This window comes from Maylandia zebra, linkage group LG10, assembly GCF_041146795.1.
Source record: "Maylandia zebra isolate NMK-2024a linkage group LG10, Mzebra_GT3a, whole genome shotgun sequence".
In the NCBI taxonomy this organism is placed as follows: Eukaryota; Metazoa; Chordata; class Actinopteri; order Cichliformes; family Cichlidae; genus Maylandia; species Maylandia zebra.
Window position 1 is genome coordinate 13,027,189 of NC_135176.1, and position 22,423 is coordinate 13,049,611.

Below are 22,423 nucleotides of genomic sequence, written 5' to 3' on the forward strand. Positions count from 1 at the left end.
AATATGCTATAACTATAAGTATGTACAGGCTGTAGTGAGTGTACAAGTTATGTACAGGCTATGAAGAGGATATAAACATGAAAACTATACAGAAATATGAAATATATTGATATATATGAACTATACAAGTTATAAACAGTTGTAGAACTATAATTATTGTATTATGATCTATTATGTAAATCTATGTAAATCTATTATGTTCCACCAACTCGTAATCACACTAATTATAATCAGGATGCACGACACAAAAGATCTGGGCCCCCAAAAAACAAAAACTAATGTTGATAATATTAATAATTACACCTGAGATTTCCTGTAATATAGCCGTGTGTAGTGCCGGTGACAAAGACCCACAGGCAATACAATATGAGACAAGTTTATTTTTACAGCACCTTTCAATACCAAGACAATGAATGTGCTTTACATACATTAAGTCATAAAAGGCATTTTATGTATAGGTCTTTATGGATACTATACTACACATATAATGGCTTTCTATATATTGCAAAAGTGCTCTCTCTACTGGACAGAAATAGTAAGGTAGCAAAACCAAAAAGAATCAGAATCAATATGGCTAACTTGTTTTGGTAGTGTTTAGACATGTGTACACGTGTTCTTCTATCCTAACCTGAAACGAGTGCGAGATAAGACTCACCTCTTGTCCTCCAACTATATTTTAATTTGTTTCATACATTTCATTTCTGTGAAATGAGTCGGCACAGGGCCAAGCAATAAAAACAAACCATAACACAATAAATTAAAAAACACATTCTTTCAAAATAGTGACTTGTGCAGAGAAAATGCAGGTAACGTTCATAATTCATTATCTTTATTTTTCAATATAGTTTAGCAAACCTTAGTACACCTTTAGTGTTACAGTAAAACAATCAAAAATGATGACTAGAAGAAAAATATCAGGCCGTCTTCCAAGAATCATTTTCTAAATAATACTGAAAAAAGGTGCCTTGAAAATAGTTAAATGGAGAAAAACTGCAGACACAATTATTCGTACACTGTGATCATTAAAACTAAGAAATGCATAAATACAGCCTAGCAGGGCCCCAAACGTTGGTGTTGGATAGTATGGAAGGTGAGTACATTTTAAAGATAACATAATAAAATTGAAACACTCTAATATTACTTTCATATTTTGCCAATACTATGCACATTAATGTTTTAAGCAATAGCTCGTTTAAACACCCAAGGTGTGCTGCAGCGATTACTTGAAATGCAAAAAGTTACACTTCCAATATCTATTGCTTATGTTTCATATCTTGGAGATGTGTTTCTGCTGGACTGCTGCTATTTAAGTTTTTATTTAATCAATGCAAAGCTGCAAAAGTCGAAACAGCTACACCAACTCCGTGTCTTTTTGAGCTTTGGGGTGGAATGATGATGATAATAACATGAGAAATCCTTTAAAGTAAAGACTGAAACGCGGTGGAGTGACTGCAAGATCTTCTCCGAGATCTTCGAGGGAAGGAGCGATCGTCCCAGCTATGTTATTGCTCTCCAAAAAAAGGTTTTATTTGAGTGATTTTCTTATTATCAGGTGGGCCGTCTGTGCAGATCCAGTGTCCAGGTTTAATTTAAATGAGCTAAAGGTCAAAGAGGTCCAGTGCTAGCAGGAAAGGCAGTGTTAGTGCAGTTATGTATTACTGTCATTCAAATGTCATAGCGGCCACATGAATACATCTTTAGGTTTACAGACCGTATGAGCTCTTGCGCACTCTCTATTCTTTTATAGATATGTCTCTATGATAGAAGAACAAAAGCCCTCAGAGATGACCTCCACTCTTAATATAGGCATATATAGACTTCTTCTGTCAGCTTCTCTAATATGATAAAACGTATTTGTAATAAATTTCATTAACAAAATATTTGTATATCCCAAAACTTATTTACAAGAGAGACCTAATAAAGACAGACAAACAAACGGAACCGATTACGTACTCCCACCATTTGGGGTGAGGAAAAAAAATCTGATTTAAAACAAATCATAAAAGATTTGTTAGGGAAGAAATCTTTTATCATAAAAGAGAACGAACACCCTTTAGCGCTGCATTCATTTGCCGTGTTTGCCATTTCCACTTGTCATGAATTCTTTTCCCTTGTGAAACAAAGGTGATCAAGGTACTGAGGTGACAGTGAGGTCTAATACATACAATCTCTTACACATCAGCGGTACATTTTTGAAGAGTAGTCCAATGCTAAGGGAGAGGTTATTTAAAATTTTTTATTCAGTCTTCATTTAGAGAGCTTCTACTCTCTGCCTATAACTTGATTTAATGCACAACCATCATGCCAGAGAGAGAAATAAATCGTGTACTAAAAAAGGCCCACTGAGTTGCTATCCTGTGAAAGCAAGAGATCAAGGACTCAGAAGACCCACAGCCACAGGAAGTGAAAACACCAGCGATAAAAGCCAAGGTGCTGATTTGAACATAACACTGATTGCAGAGCAGATTGGAAGAAGCCCTGTAAAGGAGAAAAGCTTAAGTTTAGTTTCCACCGGTGTTTGTGGGAAACAGATAATGAGTAAACGCTACTCACTGTGATGAACGGCCATGCTGTTCTCCTTCCAAGTGCTCCCCTGATAAACCCTGCAGGTGTAGGTGTACGGCTTCTCATCGGCCATCGGCGCCCAGGTGAGGCGGCACAGATTAGGGTGGACCAGGCTTACGTTGCTCCTTCTACGGTCGTCTATGGACACGTAGATGACCTGGTTGGGGAAGGTGGTCCCCACCAGCCGGCTGTCCTGCCGATACTCGCAGTAGGGGCCGGGGACCTCGTAGGTCTCCGGGAACTCACAGTCCACCCTGACATTTCGCTCCAGGTAGGTGAGACATGGAAACATCTGGGGCCCACGTGGAGCAAACAGGAATGTAGTCACCGGGTTCACTGAAACAGAAGCAGCCAGGATGTTTGCTCTGTGATGGAAATTTTTAAGATAAGACGATAAGATTTCAAATTTAAGACAAGAACACACAGAGAGCGCAATTACCCTGAAAGTCAAAGGTTATACTAAAACTTTGATATTTTATGCTAAGGTCAGCAGTGGTAATACGGACCGAGCGTAGTATATTAATCTTTTGGTGTCATTGTGAAGTTATATAATGTTGTATTGAAAAAATAATAATTAGTGCTCAGACAAAGAATGTGCTTATCTCCCCCAATATTACTTTTAAAATTTGGAGATAGTCTAACGGAAATAAAAGCTTTTTCTTAATTTGTTTAACCTTATGGTTTCTTCTTTTTTTCAAGGTCACCTTTGATCTCAGGCGCTAATATATTGCGGTGAAGTTTGAAGACGATCCATGAATACAAAGTTTTTACCGGTTTTCACATTTGGTGTGATCTTGATCATTAAATCAGTGAGTTCAAGCTGTTATTAACAAATTATTATGAAATAGAATTTCATTACCCTTAGTGTTATAACATTACAACTGAAGTAGAATGTTTTTCACTTCAAGATACAGAGGCCATCATTCACAAGGCTACTCACTGAGCTAGCTAACAAGCTAATTTAGCATGTAAACATAAAATATGACCCCGCAAATGTTTTTATTCACATTCCAGTTCATTCACACAACAGTGTTGTGCGTCTTTCTCAGATGAAGAGATTAAAAGTAACCCTCAAATATCTGTAACTCTGAATAATAAATGAATGTCAGCTGCCATCGAACAAAGTGCTCATGTGCCAAGATATTCAACAAGCTAGCTGGCATGTGTATTGTTGTTGGGCCAAAGTAATTGTAATTATTTGATAATTTACATTCTTTATTTTGTATTAGTTTATTTTGAAGAAATAGCTTTGCTGTTCACACTAACTTAAGAGAGCTGCGGGCTTCTTGACTGGTTGAAAAGAGAAATGGCAGGGACAGCAAAAGTGTCATTGGGAAATAAAGCCAAATTTATTACAGCTTTGCTTGAAAAATATAGTTTATGTACAGCCTATTCATTAACTAATTATAATATTAGACAAAGACAACAAATAAATACAAAATAGAGTTTTTAAATGATTATTTTATTAAGTGCCGTTTTTATTTTGAACATTGCTCTCTCTTTCTCTCTGTATATATCTAACTATATCTATTCATGTGTGCCTGTGTGTTCTCCTGTCCACTCAGGTCAAAAGTTATAACAAATAATTTGTGATAAAAGACTCTTTCCTTGTATATTACATAATCTATATGAATCTTTACTGATCTCTGTGGTGAAACTGAGCAACAACATCTTCACTGCAGTAACACAGAAAGATTTTTGACTCGATCACAAGGACTGTGGAGCTTAAATTTCAGTAACGGTTATATATATATATATATATCTATATAGATATATAGATATATCTATATAGATATATAGATAGATAATATCTTTCGTGTTATCAGCATTCTCGTCCTAGTAATAAATTCCACTTAAAACGGGGCTGGATGCCAATGGATGGTAACAAAAAGAGTAATTAAAGAGACATACTGTGAGTCGTCTGATGCGTTATCATTATGTTGCCAAAGAGGAGACAGCCTATGACGGACAGGTGCAGCTCCATGGCGATAGACAGGCTATCTGTCGGATCAGATCAACCTTCACACCAGCCGGAGCCTGGCAAAGTTCATCATGGGACAAAACGTTAAAGTTACGCTGCCGCAGAATGCCACCACAAGATATGTCAGACAAACACATATACGAGCATGCAACCTAAAGGTGGGATAACCTTCAAATCGCACCTATTAGCCTCCTGTAGCCTCTAATAGCGTAATTCTAACAGGCCTGGATGTGGGACTCTGTCTGCAGCCCGAATGCCGGTAGGACTACGCCCCTGCGGTGTCCGTGCACTGCAGCAGACTGCTGAGCGGTCCACGTTTCAGGCGGGTAAAACTGAATTCTTGCCGCAAAACAAGAGTTCCCCCTGCAGGTCAAAAAGTAGAAGCACAACCGAGAAATACAGCAGTCACTTCTCTGCAAGTACACGCGGGGAAGCATGCTGAATCCAAACTCAGGGGAGCTTTAAGCATACTGATAGCTGACATCATTTCACTTCAGTAGTCTTAAAAAACATTTTACCCACGGACAAGTAAATGTGTAGAGGTGGTGTTTGTTATTGCACTGTACTGTATATATTTGCTTCCCCTAAATACTGACTTCCTTATATTTTTAAGGACTAAATGTCAAATCAGGCAGTGAACCCTAATAAGTGGCAGAAGAAGCCTTTAAATTCTTAGGACAAGTAAAATGAGTTTGGCATTTCAGTAAAATAGAGTACCTATAGTATTAATATCCCTTCATGCTCTAGTCTGGTGTGATCAGTGTTTGTTGGTAAAACTATATAAAACACCTAAACTAAAGAGAAAGACATTCTAGCAACTGAAGACGCTGATATAGAGCTATATTTTATTAAACTTTAAGACATACATATGACAAATATATATAAACAATAACCTTTATTATAGGTATATCTTGTAATACTGGGCTGGACCTTCTTATACCTTCAGAGCTGTCTTAAATCTTAAAGTCATAAATTCAGCAAACATTCCTCAGAGATTTTGGTCCATGTTGTCAAGATGGACTGTAGTGTTTAAACGGTGCTCAGTTGGTAGTGAAGGACCCAAAGTGTCCCTTGAGCAGTGTTCTTAGCTGACAGCAGTGGCATCTGGTGTTCTTCTGCTGCTTCAGAGATGGCATTCTGCATACCTTGGCTGAAAGGAGTTTTTGTTGCCTTCCTATCAGTAGTCTAGCCATTCTGACCTCTGACACCATCAAGAGTTAATCACACTGGGGCTTCCCCCCCCCCAGTCTGTGAGCTGGTTCTCTGAGAAAATCCCAGTAGATCAGCAACCTGTCTATCACCAAGGAGCATGGCATGTTGAAAGTCACTAAAATCAGCTTTTTTCCCCCCATTCTGATGCTCAGTTTGAACTTCAGCAGGGCATCCTGACAATGTCTGCATATATTAAATGCACTGAGCATCTGCCATTTGATTGGCTGATTAGATGTTTGTGTTAACAAGAATTAGAACAGGTGTACCTAATGAAGTGACTGGTGAGCATATACAAAACATTTAAAAATAAAAAAGGAAAACGAGGTAGTTTTTCATATATGGACATTACATTTTTAGATATAAATGTGACATTTAACAGAGACAGATGTATGTAGCCTATCCACTGTCACACACCTGCATTCAAAGTTTACTTTGGGGTCGCTGTAGCTCAGGAGGCAGAGCAGGTTATCCACTATTTGTAAGGCTGAATAGAAAGCACTTAAGCATAGAAAGTGTTTGTATGAATAAGTGTGAATGGGTGAATTAGGCATGTTGTATAAAGTCCTTTGAGTTCTATATAAGAGCCAGTTCATTTACCATTTTAGTTTCTTCCTTTCTTTCCTTGGAAAGGATAACACACAATACACATTTGACCCAGGAGGCATACCTCTGTACACCAAGAACAATAATGCTAAGTTTCCTAAAGTGGAAGAGAGATACCAGAAGCATGTATCATATTCTGCATAACATAAAACTGTTATTTAGTAACAATTTCTTGATGATAATATAATACTAGCTATATGGTATGGCAACAGTAAAGGAGGAAAATACTTATTGGAAAAGAACAGGCGAGGGCTCGTCTTTCATCTGCAGTGTATTAGCAGCAGAGGACCAGCAGGGTTCACAGCTACAGAGTCTCTAATGAATACTTTTGGCATGCGGGGATCATCACAGCCTGCACTCTCAGCTATTTATATTCGAAAAGGAGAAGACAATAAGAAAATGCAAGAAAACATAGCATCAGAATATTAAAAGGGAGGAGAGTAGCAGGCATCCTCTGCTATCAGAGACTGCTGAGGGTTGTGCCTTTCAGAGACCTCTGCAACACTTCTGTCAGGGAGACTGCTTCAGCATGGCAGCTGTTCAGGAAGGATCTTGATGAAGTGGATAAGCAGTGTGATGAGGATGCAGGGCACACTGTGGGTTTGGCTCTGGGAACTTTAACAAAATCTGGACGGTGTTGAGGATTTTAGACAGTATAAGATGATGTTGGACGTTAGATACAATTTTTACAACCCCCCACCTGATTAAAGTGTTACCATTAAAAGTGTTTTGAAAAAGTAGGTGTGTAGTATCATATTTATGGCAGCAATTCAGCTTTACATGATCTGGGTCTTTACCAGATTTAACTTAGTCCACAGTGCGGTTGTAGGAGTGGAAGCTGTGGTCTCTTGTTTGGTTTTTAAAAGCTTCTTCTTTCCACTTCCAATAATGTTTGCAGATTTATCCTCCCACATGATTCGCTATCAGGTTAATTAAATGACTGCTGATAAAGTATCAGCAGAAAGCTACTATATGATCCTGTCATCAGCCTCGTGATCTCGTGGTTTCTGTCTCCTTTTCTTCGTAAACGAATCTCCACATCTCTGTGTTTAAAATTCATGTTGGTGAAAGTAGCAGAGAAACTGCTGACACACATAGCGCTTGCACATATTGAGTAGATCAGCTGCGGAGGTGTGCCAGCTAATCAAATCCTCGTCACCACGTATCCCTTCTCATTCATCTGCCTCCTTCATTCTTTTCAGAATGAAACCAGAGGTTTGTGTACTGACACGTGATCCTCCGTCCTCTGGTAAAACAGCATGAAAATCAATAGAAAACCGTACACAGTCCTAAGAAATGTCCCCAAAGTCCACCGGAGCAGCATTTTCTCCCCCTCCCCTCTCTGTGTCCCCCCCTCCACTCCCTTCCTCGCGCCCTCCCTCTCTCCCCTGTTTCTTCTATAAGCCGACCTCTACTGTATCTACCCCCAGCATCACACTGCAGAGCACTGAGGAAGACTCAAAAATGCATCAGAGAAGGTGAGAGGGATTCATGCGCTATGTTTGTGCATGCTGTTTAATCTGAATGGCAAAATATCGAACCGTGGCATGCACAATGCATTTCTGTCATTCGGTTATTCTGGATGAAGTATATGGTCCAGCTGCTCTAAAGCAAATGTTTGAATGCAGGAAAGGGTTGGTTTGCATCAAGCAAATAAAATGAAGTGCTTAGTCTATTCTTTCTACATATCGAGGACGTGAATAATTAGCTGGTATCCTCTAAAGAGGTTAAGCACGGAAATGTGTCAGTAAAGTTTGTACTTCGATTCTTTGCATTGTGAACCGTGAGGCTGGATTGTGATCGATTGTGTAGCGTTAAGGGTACAGCGACTTTTCTGTGGTTTAGCACAGAGCAGCAGAAGTGTGATGTTCATGTCTCCGAAGTGACTTGACTCCACTCTTTACAGCTGACTCAGATTTATTTGGAATCCAGCTAATGTCGAGACAAACACAATAAAAAACTCTTAACTTCCTCTTTTTTGTTTTGTTTTTTAGGAACCTCGGGAGAATGTCTTTGTTTACCACCATATTACTCTTTGGTAAGACACGCATCCTCACGTGAGCAACCCCAAATGTATACGTTTGTGTTCTTAATTCGGATCATCTCTTCCTGCTTCATTATAGGCTTTGCATCTGCTCAGAAGGTGATTCAGTTGTCCTACTGCTCTATAGACGAGGACCACCTCAGGATGGACTGCAAATACTCACTTCCTTCTGAGTCATCAGAAGTCTTTTGCAAGTACACGCACGGTGAACGCCTCTTCGACACCACTGACCCATCGGAGGAGCAGCACGCCCCCTTCAAGAAACGTGCCAAAGCCCGCATCTTCCCAGGCAACATCTGTCGCCTGCTGTATAAGAACCTGCCCAACGGCAAGTCCACCTTCACCTGCAACATCAAAGTGGGCGACTCGGCCCCTGTGACCAAAACTTCGGTAGTCGAGAAGAGTAAGATGCTTATCCTCATGCTCGTTTGACCCATATGTGCACTTCCTGTTATTTTTACAAATAAGAATAGAACATGTGAGCTTGACAAACAAAACGCGCGTCCTTGTGAACCTGTGTTGCTTTTTTCTTATCGCAGAGCTCCTCCTCCCCTGTTCTGCATGGAGTGTCCTATTACAAAGCTGCAGTGGCCTACTGTTGACCTTGATGACCTTTCCCATGCTGCTGGAAATTCACTGGCTGTGAAGAAGGCGCCAAACTGCTGCATATCTTAACACTGCAACCATAACCATCTGGTCACTGATGCTGTACTCCCCCGAAGTTGCGTGTATGCACAAAGTGCAATAAGTTAAACTGAATGTACTCACAGTATATATTTGGTATGTCACACACTTGCACACTTGGCATTATGCACTCAATACTAAGCACACATACTGCTGCATATACACTATACTCTAAACTAATATTAGCTCTAAGCTATAAGTTACCTGTTGTATCTGGCAGACTTTCAGTAGGGTTAATGAGAAAAAAAGCATGATTTAAAATTGAAATCCTAGATTCTGCAGTGCTCACTATCTAGATTCTATCATTGTAGCAGATGTAGTCAAAGATATTGACAGATTGCTTCTTTAATAAGACAAAAACTGTCTGATTTAGAGGGTTTTTAAGAAGGGATGGAAACTAGTTTTGCTGTTCCATCTAATGAGTGAAATCTTCACAGCTCTAAAGTGCAACGCTGCACTCTCCAATGTGAATTATTGCTGAGTCACGTCGCTCGTTAAGGTAAGCAATCTATTTTGCCTGACTGAAATCTGTCCCTAGTGTCTCCTCCTGGCTGTCAAAAAATGACAGCAGATGGCAGTGACCTTGTGCTGCACAGGCCCACTAACGGGAGACCGTGCTGTGTATTTGTCAATAGAAATTGGATGGAGCAATGAAGATAGCTGACAGGGTTTTAATGTAAGCTTCAAATGATGTTTTGACTTACTATTGCATGCAATCAAGTTTCTCTATTCTATCGTGTTCTATTCTATTCTGAGGAGAGGATCAATAGTCTGTATCAAGTCCCTCAACTACAGTTGCAAAGACACCCAAACACAGTTTTTTTTAAATTTTGCCTTTCACGTGTGCCTAAAACACATAAGCCATGTTTGGCTGAGGCTTATTTAGTACATGTTTGAAACTATAAGCTAAGTCAGATACTCAGTCTTTATGAATTTATGAATTTACATTAAAAATTCTTTCACTGGTGCAGTGTTTTCTCCTGAGGTCAGCCTGTTCTGATGGCTGTTTCCAGCAGGATAACGCACCATGTCACAAAGCTCAGATCATCTCAGTCTGGCTCCTTTAACATGACAATGAGTTTACAGGATTCAAATGACCTCCACAGTCATCAGATCTCAGTGTCATCGGCAGCTGTGGGATGTGGTGGAGCAAGAGAGTTGCATCATGGATGTTCAGCCAGCAGTTTGTGCCAATACGGACCAAAATCTCAGAGGAACGTTTCCAGCACCTTGTTGAATCTGTGACATTAAGAACTGAAGCGATTCTGGAAACAAAAGGGGGTCCAGTCAAGTAGTAGAAAGGTGTATCTAATTAAGTAGCCAGTGAGTGTATACAGTGTCTGGTATTTCATACTATACTAAAGGCGCATATCCTTTGGCTGAGCCAAGTGAGTCAAATTGTATTTGAAGGTGTTGAAAAGCAACAGTGAAAGAGAAGGAAAAGAATATCTCGTTTCTATAAAAATCTGTGACTGACAGGATCTGTTTTGAAATTGCATCCTTTAACTGAAAATGAATGAATAATAAAATGAATGAATAAAATTCACACTTGAGTTCAGCTTCTGGAAAGTAGTCCTTGTAAACAAGAAATACAGTCCAACTACCATTTGAAAAAAATTATTTTACTGATTGTTTGTATTCTGCCAAAACAGGAAGATGATTAGTCTATAGTACTGGTACCCTGTATACAGAATAAAGAAATAATATGGATTTTCTTTTATAAAATACATTTTTTTATAAAGTTGTATCATTAAACTCTCTTTTAAATAGAAATAACGTTGTTAAAATGCACATATACATTTCATGATCACAAGTATGTGGTGTCTGTATGCCCACATACCTTTGGCTGCATGATGTCATTGTACACCGACAGGCAATTTTAAAAATGCGTCTTCCTACGATTGAGCAGAAGATCTGATAATATGTTATCGGCATGCGGTTAAACAGCAACATTTCCACTGAAGTGCCAAACGAACCGAGTAACTCCTGTCATCGTGTTGCCTAATCCCGTGTGCCTGTGAGCATTATTTGAACAATTACTCAGTAACATGCTGGCGTTGCGTAACAAAGCACGGTGTCATCTCGGGGTCCAAAGTACCGAATCATGTACTGATGAATCATTTGCACAGTTTTACTTTCCAGCACTTCTTGTGAACTTTATCTTACAAATAACAAGTGATAATATGACAAAGTTTTGAATATTATGATGCAAGAAACAGTCCATATCAGCCAGATGTGGGCTATATTTAAATCATGAATTAAATATTACTAATTGATTAAACATAAATTCCAATACAATTACTCATGCAGGGGAACTTGCCTTTAAAATGAGAGGAAATAAGAGACACACAAGCTAAAAATACAATCTGATTCATAGATTTTGAAAGGTGAAAACAGATGGCAGACAGAAAGTCAGGCAGCAGTTTGACTCTCATTGTTTGTCCAGATTGCAAAAGCAGTAAAACCAGGCTTACTGGAGGTGGTTTCATTGTTTGTTTGGTTCACATTTATCCACTTTTTTCTGTTTCTGTTTCAATAAGGATTCATTAGTTAATGTACCTAAAATAAACATGCATTTAAACACACATGCTTAAATATGTATTTTTTATATTGGTGTGTTTATTAGCAATTCTCTTTTTAATCTCTGTACATATGTTTAATAAGACAGATTGCTCTCTTAGGACTGAATAGTGCTGCATACAGCTCGGCTGTACCTTTAGTATAATGACAGCAAAGCTTGCGATTATAATGTTAAGCTATATCCCGATTAAAATGAAATGTAATGGTGCTAATAATAAACTTTATTTATGCAGGACTTTTCTTAACAAAGTTAAAACGTACTTCACATAAATGCATTAAGAAAAAAGGGGCCAAGAAGCACACACAAACATTAAAACAAGGTAAAAAAAAAATATAAGAATCTGTACGAATCTATTCAAACAGTGCCATCGAAAGTCTACTCTGTTCCTCACTTCTGACTCAGCTGGAAAACATCACGGCAGGACCTAACTGCAAGCGCTTGCATGGCCTACAAACACGCACATCAGTTTCACGCAGAACCCACACAGCTGAGAATGTGTGAGGGTTAAAAGACTGGAAATGTCTACAGTATTGACAAACTAGCCATTGCACATGCTTTCCTATCGGGGAGATGTAGTTTCTATTGGGCGTGTTCTAGTCAAACCTGTTTTTCTCCATCAGCCTCTGGGCGGCACCTGACAGGATCTTATTACCGGAAGTTAGGTGTTTGTAGTCACCTGCGCTGATTCTTTAGGTAACAAGAGGTGTTTACTCGAGCTGGAAACGTCGAAATAAGTGAAATAGGAGTCGGTGAAACGGAGACCATTCGTTCTTTATTCGACACAAAGAAGATTTTTGCGTACTTTCGGCTTGTTTTACTCGAGAATTTTTAAAGGAGAACGCCGTCGAATAATAAACAAGAAACCCGACATGACTGTGAGAGGAGTCCTTTGGCTGCTTTTGTTCTCTGGCGCAGCAATAGGTGAGAAAACTTGGGATTTCTTTTTAGTTATCTATTAATTTTTTAAAAATGTTTATTTATGTGCTGTTCTTTTAGTCTTTGTAGGCATTCAACAGTTGAAGCTCCGTGTTTTTTTTTTTTGTTTTTTTTTGTTTTTTCACTTTTAAAGAAGATAGTAATCTTGTTTTGCAGTAGTTTTTGCCAAACCGTAATTATAAGCTTAACGGTGCTTTAAAAATATGGGCAGGTTCAGTTACAACGCCCTAGTCTTGAGCAGAACCATGAAAGGCCATTTTGAATTATTACATGACTGGAATTGTCCTACTCTTAAAACATCTTAACCTTCCGTTTCCACACCACCATTACTTTTACACAAATGTAAAGATGTTTAGCGAGGCCATATTCAATCAAATGTAATTCATCAAAAGAGCTGCTATTTACTTTGGTAAGTTCTTAAGTTTCCTGTCACATGCCCACTTTAAAGGGGTCAGTAGGTATCGGTCAGTATCGTTTGTCCTGTTGTAATTCTCTGTGAGGTGCAGTGTGTTTTATATACAGCTCGGCTTTTTGATAATCATCTCTGCAGAAAAACAAACAAACAAAAAAGGTGAATCTTCATGAAAAAAAAGCTCTTTATGGAAAAGATAGGTTAATCGTAAAAATAAGAAAACTGTGATCAGGGACAAAAATCAGTTTAGTTTAGCGATTCATCCAGATACACCCCCAGACCTGAACAATATCTGTAATATTATTCGTACTTCCGCCTTAATTTAAATGTCATCTCCTCGTTATTCTGTATTTTCCTTCCAAGTTTCCTTGTGCTGCTTGATGGTCATTTGTGTAATAGTGTAGTTATCAGTTTTAAGTTTGTGTTGTTTGCTTTTTTTTTTTTTTTTTTTTTTAAAGGTTAATATGGAGCTGCTGCTGCTTTTGTTGTTGTGATTGTCTTGCATACAGTTTCACATTTGTCATTATACACATGTTGAGTGGCTTTTTATCCTTTATACTGTCTCAGATTTTCTGAATTGCTTGCAAGATGTCAAGTATTTTCACATTAATTTTTCTGGATTGGTATTAACAGTTAGTAAACTCAAAGTCTGTTCAGGTTATCACGTGTGTATGTTACGTACAAAAATAAAACAACTCTCCCACAAACTTGTAACGAAGTGAGGATTTTCATCCCCTACCATTCCTCTGCAATACAATAAGCACACTCTGCTGTATGAATCAAACTCTGGCTTGTCAGACGAGTTCCTTTAAAACTTGTTCCACTTCTCAGGTACATTTGCTGTCAGGACTTCTCAGTATGTATGTACACCGAAACTCTAAAAGTATGCAAACAAGGAAGTCATGGTGTGTTCTTTCAGTTTGCACTCCTACCTTATTTTTCCATCAAACTTATCTCGGTTGAGATTGCCTATAAGAAATGCCCACAGGCTTTAGGTTGGTCTGCCATGAAAACACATGCCAGCAGTGTATTTGTATCAATGTTAATCTGAAGTTTAGCTTTATTTTTATCAGCACCTTGTAAAAAAACGTGATGAATGCTCACAGAATGAATTTGCACTGAGTTAATGATTATCTGCCTTCTGCTGTAGTTGAAGCTTCTCTGTGCTACCTAAGCTTAGCAGACAGGGCAGTGGTTAATCATGTAACTCTAAAGTAATGGCAGCTGTGCAGTGTAATGTGGAGTGGGGCAACAGATGGACATGTGGTGTGACAGAGAAGCTTTTTACTGGCTGCATTAATGATTTAGTGTCCCCGAAGCTCCGCTGACGTGCCTGAAAAGACCCAGTTTCACCCAGAGAGCCGATAGTTTCACCGGAAGCTTCCTGGTTCAGCAGACAGGAATGAGCCACTTTTGTTTTGATGTTTTGCTTGACCACTCCCTGAAAGCTTCTGAGCATGCTCCAAGTGTTTAGGCAAAGGGTGTGTTTTTCAATCCTCAGTGCTGTATGCCTGATTATTTACATAATGGAAGATTGTGGTCTACTGGGAATACCTTATAATTTTCCTGGTAATACAGAGGGAGGACTTGGGTTTTCTGATCGTGGCCGTCAGCCTAGAATGATTATTTTAGTTTATTTAAATGAATGAAAACCTTCGATTGATTTTTAGACACCATTAGGTCTCTTTTGTTAAACAAAGTACAAAAAAAAATTAACTTTGAAATGATGTTACCTTTTGAAGCCTGAGTAATAAAATCTCCTCCTGGCGTCTCTTCACCTATTCCTGCATGCCATGTTTGTGGAGTGTTAAAACTGGGTTTATTAAAACCCAATTTTCAAAGCAGCTTAAGCAGAGCACTATCTGTGCATGTGTGTAGGGGTTTTTTTCTTTTCTTTTTTTAATCTGCTTTTTGTGTTCAGCAAATGGTTGGCACAAACTTCCTACTCACGCCATGCTTCACTTTTCAGACAGGTTAGACCAGCGGTCCCCAACCCCCAGGCCTCGGACCGGTATCGGTCCATGAGTCATTTGGTACCGGGCCGAGAGTTGACGATCAGGTGTGAAATATATGGTTTTCAGGGTTTTTATCGGTTTTCAGCGTTATTTTGTTATCATTTTTATTGTTTACTCGGTTTTCCTGGGTCTTTTCACGTGTGTTATAAATAAATCTTCTTTTTTTCGGTACCAGTACTAGTTTTATTGTGTTGTGTTTATCCGCAACACCTTAAAGGCCGGTCCGTGAAAATATTGTTGGGCATAAACCGGTCCGTGGTGCAAAAAAGGTTGGGGACCGCTGGGTTAGATTACACAGAGTACATTGAGTACACAATGAGTATTTTTAAACCCAAAAGGTTCCTATCCTGCAGGGCCTATTGTTAGTGTGTGTTATCAATAAGCTTTTTTTAATTTTTCTTTTATAAACCATTATGGGGTCTGTGTGTGTCCAAGTAAATGGTAAGGATATTGCTTATAGGTTTATTCAGTAAGCTTATTGTATTTTATACACTGGCTTATTTTAATATTATGTTGTTGTCTCTTTTGGTCATGTATATATGTATTTTTTTTATTTACACTGACAGTGCACATGTAATGAAACGTGTATAAATTACATTTGCGTTTCAAGAGTGCTTGGCCCGTATGCAGCCATACACACAAGCAGCATATAGACAAAAGTATAGAGCCACCTGTATATTACGCATACAAGAGCTGCTTAGTTGTGGAAACCTATGCTGTAAAGCTCCTGGTGCACATTTTTTTTGTGTGTGTGCTGATATTAATGCTAGAGGTGGTTTGGATCGCTGGTGACTCAGTAACTGCTTCCACACAGTAATAATAGCACTTACAGCTGATCATGGAACCAGGGGCACCTCCAGAATGTTTTCATAGGCGTGGCCATATGGGGGCCACTAAAAATATTCGGGTGACACAACAAAAAACAGAATTTCTGGTTTTATTATGCTTTGGTCAAATATAGGTTACCTGAAAAATATAGCAAAAAAAAGAAAGAAAATAAGTTGATATCACTAAAAATATGAAAACCAAACAAGATTTGATGACTATCATCCTTAGGCCCCCAAGTTATTGTTTCTGTTACGAGTTAGTAACATTAGTTTATGTTAGTTAACTATTGGCTGCGACCGACCAACCAACCTGATGATGAAATGTTCCGTGCTGACAGAAGATGACGCTAAACATGTTTTTAAAAATTTTACTTTAACCACTTCTTTCTTAAATAAGCTTCACAGACAGAGTTGCATCCATGTCAGCTTTTATGAACAGGGCTCCATGAAGTAAATTAGTCATGTATCGCTACATGTCCACTTCAACACTTGTACCGATCACTCATATCAAACCTTCCATTACACAAGTTATGCTTTCCCTGTTTTGTAGTTTATTTCAGAGACAAAGAATGGTAGCTCTATCATGACCGTGCATTCACTTGCATTATATTCCTTTAGGCTACAAGCCGGTTCGCTTAAAGGAAGTGAGTATTTTGGACTTGACACTTGATGCTGAGTGTTCTATTTATTTACTTGTTTTATTTTAATCTGTGTGTCTAGGTGTAAGTGGATATTCGGTCACTACTTCAAAGGCAAATGTACGAGCGGAAGAGAACACAGGTGAGTTTTAAAACAAAATTCTGAATACCATACCACCTTTATTTATAAAGCACTTTAAAATAAACCAGGGTTCACAAAGTGCTGTTCATGTAAAAAATAGCATAAACAGAAAATGAAATCAAACATGTTAAAAATAGAGAATTTAAAAAAACAAAACAAAAAATGGGATTGTGAATGATTACCCAGGAAAATTGCAAACTGTCTATGATGTGTCTGCTAAAATCACAGATTCAGAGGTTTTCAAGATGAAGTCATATAATAAGACAAAACTGCATTTAAATAATAGACTGCAGAATTATGCAGGTTAATGGTGTCACCACACAAATTTCCCTCTCTCTTTCCAGATGTGGATTTGACATGCTCATTTTCAGGAGACTTTGGTTCAAACATTTTACTTAGATGGAAGTTTAAGGACCGAAAAGGCTCTCAGGTGTTTGTGGTTCACGATGGGAAACCAACAGGTAAGTTTGACGTTTCTTTCTTTTAACTGACACTTTAATTAGTTTAACTAAAAAACAAAAACACATGATGCATGTGAAATAAAACCACAATTTTCCAAAAATTCTATTTTGATGTCACTGTTGACAAAATTCGGTGAATGTAATATCATCAATATCAGTCACGGTGATCACATTGGTGCCTGCCATGGTCCGTTTTATTTGACAGATCCAGATTTAGATTAAAAGAAAAAACTAGTTCTGTCAGCATTAATCTCGTTAAAATGACGTTAACGCCAAAACTGCATTAACGCGGAAAATCTCTGTTAGCGAGTTACCGCGGATCGCCCCATGCGTGGGGCTGCACGGCGTTAACGAGCTAACTGCACTAACACGTTGATGAGCTAACGGCGCTCGCCGAGTTAATGCAGTTATGGCGTTAACGTCATTTTAATTAGATTAACACTGACAACACTAGAAAAAACCTTTTTCTGCGACCAACCAAATAACCTGTCCTGAAACCCATCTGCTGAATGTGGTGTCTGAATACTTCCATGCTGGTTACGTAATGCTGCGTTTCTTCCACAGCGCCGTATGCTGACCGTTTGAATGTGTATGGTGGTAGCAATCTGAGATTCTCCAAAGTCACTCGTAAAGATACTGGAGTGTACACCTGTGAGATAACCAGCGCTGACAAAACCCAAGTTGGGGAAACAGAAGTGACTCTGACTGTTCTGGGTAAGACTATGTATCACATTTACTTGCTGTAATGAAGACCGTATGTTGCCATTTATAAGTGGTCCAGATAAAAACTAAACATTTTGTCCTACAGTGCCTCCATCTGTGCCATTTTGTAAAGTCCCCTCATCGGTAACAACGGGCAGCACAGCCATCCTGTATTGCATTGATGAAAGCGCTTCACCGCGCCCCACATACAAGTGGTACAAAAACAACGTTCTTCTGCCTGATAACCCTAGTAACGTTGCTGGCTTCAAAAACGCCACCTACAAGTTGAATTCAACCAGTGGCGAACTGGTAAGCTTTAGCTAGTTACATGTGTAACCTTTACTATGACTGATATGGTGTGTTGGCCTTTAAGTTTAAAATATACCTGTGTGGCCACAGAAATTTCCTGCTGCAGCCAAGACGGATACAGCTGACTACTACTGTGAGTCTGTCAATGATGCTGGCCCTGCTCAGAAATGTAGAGCTATGAAGATGGAAGTTCGTAAGTTCCTTTCACACTTTAAACTCCACAAAATGCTTTTGCCTGAGCCATTTCTTCCTTACCTCACAAAGAAAGTGTGCTGGTTCACCTTTTTATGTTTCCCTGTGTTTTCTTCAAGGCGACCTAAACACCGGAGGAATTGTTGCTGGTGTAATGGTGGCTCTGCTGCTTGTGGCCCTACTGATATTTGCCGTTTGGTTTGCCAAAAAGAAAGGATATCTGCCTGGTTAGTTTTCCACATTATATTCAAATCAGACTTTTACCGTCCTCGTTGTTCTGACGATGATCAGCGAAAAGTTAGTTTGTTGATTCAGGCAGGCAGAGGTCTAAAAAGTGTATCTGAAAGAAGTACTCTGTGCTGATGTTGTTTCCTTTCTTCCTATTACAGCAAAGAAAGAAAGGTAAGTGCATATTTCTATGCATTTAAATGTTACTTAACATTAGTGCCTTTGGTTTAATAATGTAAAAATGATAGCGATCTATATTTGGTGATGTCAATACTGGGTTTTTCCCCCCCTCATTTTTCTTGCAGCAGTTCAAAGATGAACCAGTCTTACCAAGCAGCACCTAGTGGTGGTGGTGGTGATGATGTAAGTACAACGTTGCCTTTTATTCCACTAGCGGATTCATTGTTATAATAAGTACTTCTAGCTCTCGTTATAATGAAGTGTGCTTGGTATATTTGAACTTTGAAATTGCCAGAAAATTGAATTTTTTTAAAAATTGGAGTGTTACTTGAACCTTCTAAGCTAAACTAAATATCAGTTTGCTTTATCGAAGGTTAAATTTTACATCTGGTATTTTTTTTTTTTTTTGTGCAACTAGTCGGCATAAACTAACTCATGTGTCACATGTGATACACTTTGCATACAGGGCTAAAACATGGTATCTGTGCAAAAATGGATGAAGCAGAGCTTTATTTTGATTGTGTTGTTTGATATGCTTGTTTCTCAGGCGGATTTCACACAGAAGTCATCATTTGTGGTATAGTGTACGAGCAGCAGTGGCGACAGCAAGCGCTCTGAGCGAGATGTCTCTTAAGTGTGTGGTTTTCCAGGAGTTTGAAAGTTTGTACAATGCAGTTTTTATAGACCATTGCAATATATATATATATTTTTTTTTAACCTGAGCCAGCTACAGTAGTCTGTCAAATGCATCAACACGTGAGGTTCATGCAGCAACACCCTACAGGAAATAAGGAAATAGATAACTAATGAACCTTGTACTGTATCTATCTTTACTGAAATGAACTGTGGCCACTAGTGACCTATTTTCAGCAGAGACCAATTTTCTGCTCATCACCGATGTGTGCTTTTCTGTGTGCTTTTTATCTTCTGTCTTATGAAGAACAAGATTTTAAAGATATGCGCTTACTTGTGAAAACAAGGTTAATTAGAGTACCCCTACACCACTACCAGCAGCAGTAAATGAATAAATATATTTATTTGTTATCTTTACATTGAGGACAGACGTATATTGCTGCATTTATTATATTTGCTGTCCCATCACATTCATTTCCGCTAGCACAACTCTCTTATCGGTCTTTGTGGGTTAGCTGAAATGTTAACAGAGCCTCAATATCACAGCCACGTTTTTAAAGGTGTTTCATTTTTTTGTTTTTCCTGCTTTTGTTTGTTTTGGTTTTTTTTTTTTAATTTCTTCTTTTTCCAACCACAGATCTGATGTAATGTACATGATAATTTTTTTCTCTTTCTTTGTAAATAAAACTAATTTTAAAATTTGGATAGCTTCTTGGGATTAAATGGTCACTCTTATACCCCTTTCACTGCAGGAAAATGGTTCAATACTGTTTCCAAATTCACATAATGACTTCAGTTTATTTTAGAGGGTATGTGTCTGCGTCTGTGCACCTTTGGCAACTAAAGTCATGAACTGCTACATTCCTTGTGATGTTTGTGTGTGTGTGTGTGTGTGTGCGTGTGAGTGTGAGTGTGAGAGAATATGCCTTTCCTGCTTAGTAAAAAGGCTTCCACTTATTTGGCATAGAGCCTGTTTAGGAAGGGTGAGACTTAATGCTGAGAGTGCGCAACCCTAAAGCAGTATTAGCAGTAAGCTAGCACACCCACCGATTTCACCATGATTCACACTGGAAAAACTTAACATCCATTTTATTCCAACAAGGGACCGACTGTCAGGTCCCAACCAGTTTATTTTTGGCTAGAATGCTCTGAAGGCTTCAAGATTAGGTGTACAGCCAGTACTGAACCGGTTTCCTGTTAGTGGAAAAGGGGTAAAAGTTTACTTTGTGAATAGGATTCATGGAGAAGGTTGTATGAAGTCAATGCCTTGGATCTACTTGCTTCTTACACATTCAATTTTCACACAACATATCTTAATGAAATGCTGTATACCTCTGGACGCTAACATTTAGATAGTGGTGTGATGAGATCCAAGTATATATTGATGGCATTCGATATTTAAGTGGATGTTGTTTTGTCCTTTTTGTATAAGTGTATAATTTTTCTGTGTGCTTATTTATAATAAACTCTTTTAAAATAGGTCTACATTTGTCTCGGAAGGGTAATATTTAGCTTTTGTGTCATCTACAGACTGACTGTTTGACTAGCCAACCCTCACTGACCCTATAAATACTGCTCTTTTTATAAAAATTAGTTGTACTTGCAAATACATGCTGATCCAATAAAGTTAAAGCACATGTACATCAATTCCTTATAAGCCTATTGCCGCATGTTAGATTTTTTTTTTGTCTGCCATGTATAGACTAAAATGACAGTGGAACAGCACTTTTATTTTTGAAACTGGGGAAAGTTCATTATACCCTTCTCAAAAAAATAAATAAAGGAACACTTTATATCATATGTGTGGGGGAAAATCATGCTGGATTTCTATTTTAATATAGATTGGGTAATGTGTTAGGAACGAAAGGATCAACCTACAGAGGGCTGGATTCAAAGATACTCTTAAAATTAAAAGTACATTTTACTAAAATTTCACTGTAGCAACTTAGAATTGTACTCAGGAGTTAGACTGGACAGTCTAAGGTGCAACCTGGTGGCATTAGATAGACAGAAACGTAATGTCCCAGAGGAGTTCAGCTGGATTTAGATCAGGTGAACATGGGACCTGTCAATGTATTAATTCTTTCATCCTCCAGCAACTGCCTGTATACTCTCACCACATAAGGCCCAGCATTGTTGTGGACTCAGGAGGAACCCAGGAACAACTGAACCAACGTAGGGTCTTACAGTGGGTCCACAGATTTCAACCCGATACTTACTGGTAATCAGGGTGCCGTTGCCTAATCTGTAGCGGCCTTTGCTTCCATCCATGGACATTCCTCTCAAGACCATCACTGACCTACCACAAAACCGGTCGTGCTGAGCGATGGTGCAGGCAGCATAGCATTTTCCACAGCTTGTCCAGACCCTTTCATGTCTGTCACCTCTTCCCATGTGTGAAAAGCACAAGGCAAAAGTGTTGTACTTTCAATTTCTGGTATTCTATGGCAAATGCCAATCAGGCTCCAAGGGGCTCAGCAGTGAGCACAGGGCCACCTAGAGGACATAGGACTAACTAAGAACCCTCTCTGTTATTTCCCTGACCACATACAGTATGTTTAACTAATTTAATCCAACACTTTGATTAAAAAGTGTTCCTTTTGGTTTTTGAGTAGCGTCCATCCACCAAGCAACAATCCAAAGCAAATGCTGCCCGTCAGCTTTGAGTATGGAGCGAGGAATCCAGGTCATCGTAAAACATTTTTGTTATAATTCTGAAGTTTTAACTGTTGTTTCAATTTATAACTATTGGGATGTATGGAAAAATATGCCTACTGCTAAGTATGTGTGATGGACACGATGGGCAGTGGACTGAATAAGAAGTAAACATTTTTGTCCATTGAGCTGTATGAGACATGTCGCCCTTCATTTTCAATACATGGCCACACGTGCACAAATATATAATCATAGTCATGCAGATGAGTTTAAAAATTAATGCTTCGTTTCAAACACGATGGGGTGCTACTTATTATCATGATTATCTATTTTTATTGCAGTTCTTTGCTCTATTTTCTCCTTTAAAAGTGTATCTCACACACAAGCTGAAATGCTACAGCTGTCAATATGAAAGAAAATAAA

At 38.6% G+C, this 22,423-nt stretch overlaps 3 protein-coding genes across 4 annotated transcripts; 2 read left to right on the forward strand and 1 right to left on the reverse strand.

The window, feature by feature from the left end:
- Nucleotides 1-360: 360 nt before the first annotated feature.
- On the reverse strand, nucleotides 361-4,898 carry LOC143420796 (uncharacterized). Of its 2 annotated transcripts, none has more exons than XM_076889080.1 (4): nucleotides 4,715-4,898; nucleotides 4,477-4,602; nucleotides 2,554-2,901; nucleotides 361-2,478 (listed from the first exon to the last, which is right to left on the reverse strand). In XM_076889080.1, the coding sequence occupies exons 2-4, from the start codon at nucleotides 4,547-4,549 to the stop codon at nucleotides 2,372-2,374; spliced, it is 528 nt and encodes a 175-aa protein (XP_076745195.1). In that variant the 5' UTR covers nucleotides 4,550-4,602; nucleotides 4,715-4,898; the 3' UTR covers nucleotides 361-2,371. The 2 variants fall into 2 exon arrangements, with proteins under 2 accessions (XP_076745195.1, XP_076745194.1); XM_076889079.1 differs by having other exon boundaries at nucleotides 4,728-4,897.
- A 2,864-nt stretch (nucleotides 4,899-7,762) lies between these two features.
- Nucleotides 7,763-11,377, forward strand: thy1 (Thy-1 cell surface antigen). Its single transcript, XM_076889081.1, has 4 exons — nucleotides 7,763-7,839; nucleotides 8,356-8,399; nucleotides 8,485-8,808; nucleotides 8,945-11,377. Exons 1-4 carry the CDS (start codon nucleotides 7,826-7,828, stop codon nucleotides 9,049-9,051), a joined length of 489 nt encoding a protein of 162 aa, XP_076745196.1. The 5' UTR covers nucleotides 7,763-7,825; the 3' UTR covers nucleotides 9,052-11,377.
- A 927-nt stretch (nucleotides 11,378-12,304) lies between these two features.
- f11r.1 (F11 receptor, tandem duplicate 1) lies at nucleotides 12,305-20,830 on the forward strand. Its single transcript, XM_004563910.6, has 10 exons — nucleotides 12,305-12,591; nucleotides 16,581-16,640; nucleotides 16,985-17,101; nucleotides 17,666-17,815; nucleotides 17,910-18,112; nucleotides 18,203-18,305; nucleotides 18,424-18,531; nucleotides 18,694-18,706; nucleotides 18,838-18,895; nucleotides 19,260-20,830. The coding sequence occupies exons 1-10, from the start codon at nucleotides 12,540-12,542 to the stop codon at nucleotides 19,293-19,295; spliced, it is 900 nt and encodes a 299-aa protein (XP_004563967.3). The 5' UTR covers nucleotides 12,305-12,539; the 3' UTR covers nucleotides 19,296-20,830.
- Nucleotides 20,831-22,423: the final 1,593 nt, after the last annotated feature.

Coding starts and splice junctions, on each gene's coding strand:
- LOC143420796 (XM_076889080.1), bottom strand. CDS start 4,549: ATGGAGCTGCACCTGTCCGTCATAGGCTGTCTCCTCTTTGGCAACATA. Junction 2,902..4,476: donor AACGCATCAGACGACTCACA/GTATGTCTCTTT, acceptor CTTCTGTTTCAG/TGAACCCGGTGACTACATTC. Junction 2,479..2,553: donor CAGCATGGCCGTTCATCACA/GTGAGTAGCGTT, acceptor TCTCCTTTACAG/GGCTTCTTCCAATCTGCTCT.
- thy1 (XM_076889081.1), top strand. Junction 8,400..8,484: donor TACCACCATATTACTCTTTG/GTAAGACACGCA, acceptor GCTTCATTATAG/GCTTTGCATCTGCTCAGAAG. Junction 8,809..8,944: donor AACTTCGGTAGTCGAGAAGA/GTAAGATGCTTA, acceptor TTCTTATCGCAG/AGCTCCTCCTCCCCTGTTCT.
- f11r.1 (XM_004563910.6), top strand. CDS start 12,540: ATGACTGTGAGAGGAGTCCTTTGGCTGCTTTTGTTCTCTGGCGCAGCA. Junction 16,641..16,984: donor ACGAGCGGAAGAGAACACAG/GTGAGTTTTAAA, acceptor CTCTCTTTCCAG/ATGTGGATTTGACATGCTCA. Junction 17,816..17,909: donor AGTGACTCTGACTGTTCTGG/GTAAGACTATGT, acceptor TTTGTCCTACAG/TGCCTCCATCTGTGCCATTT.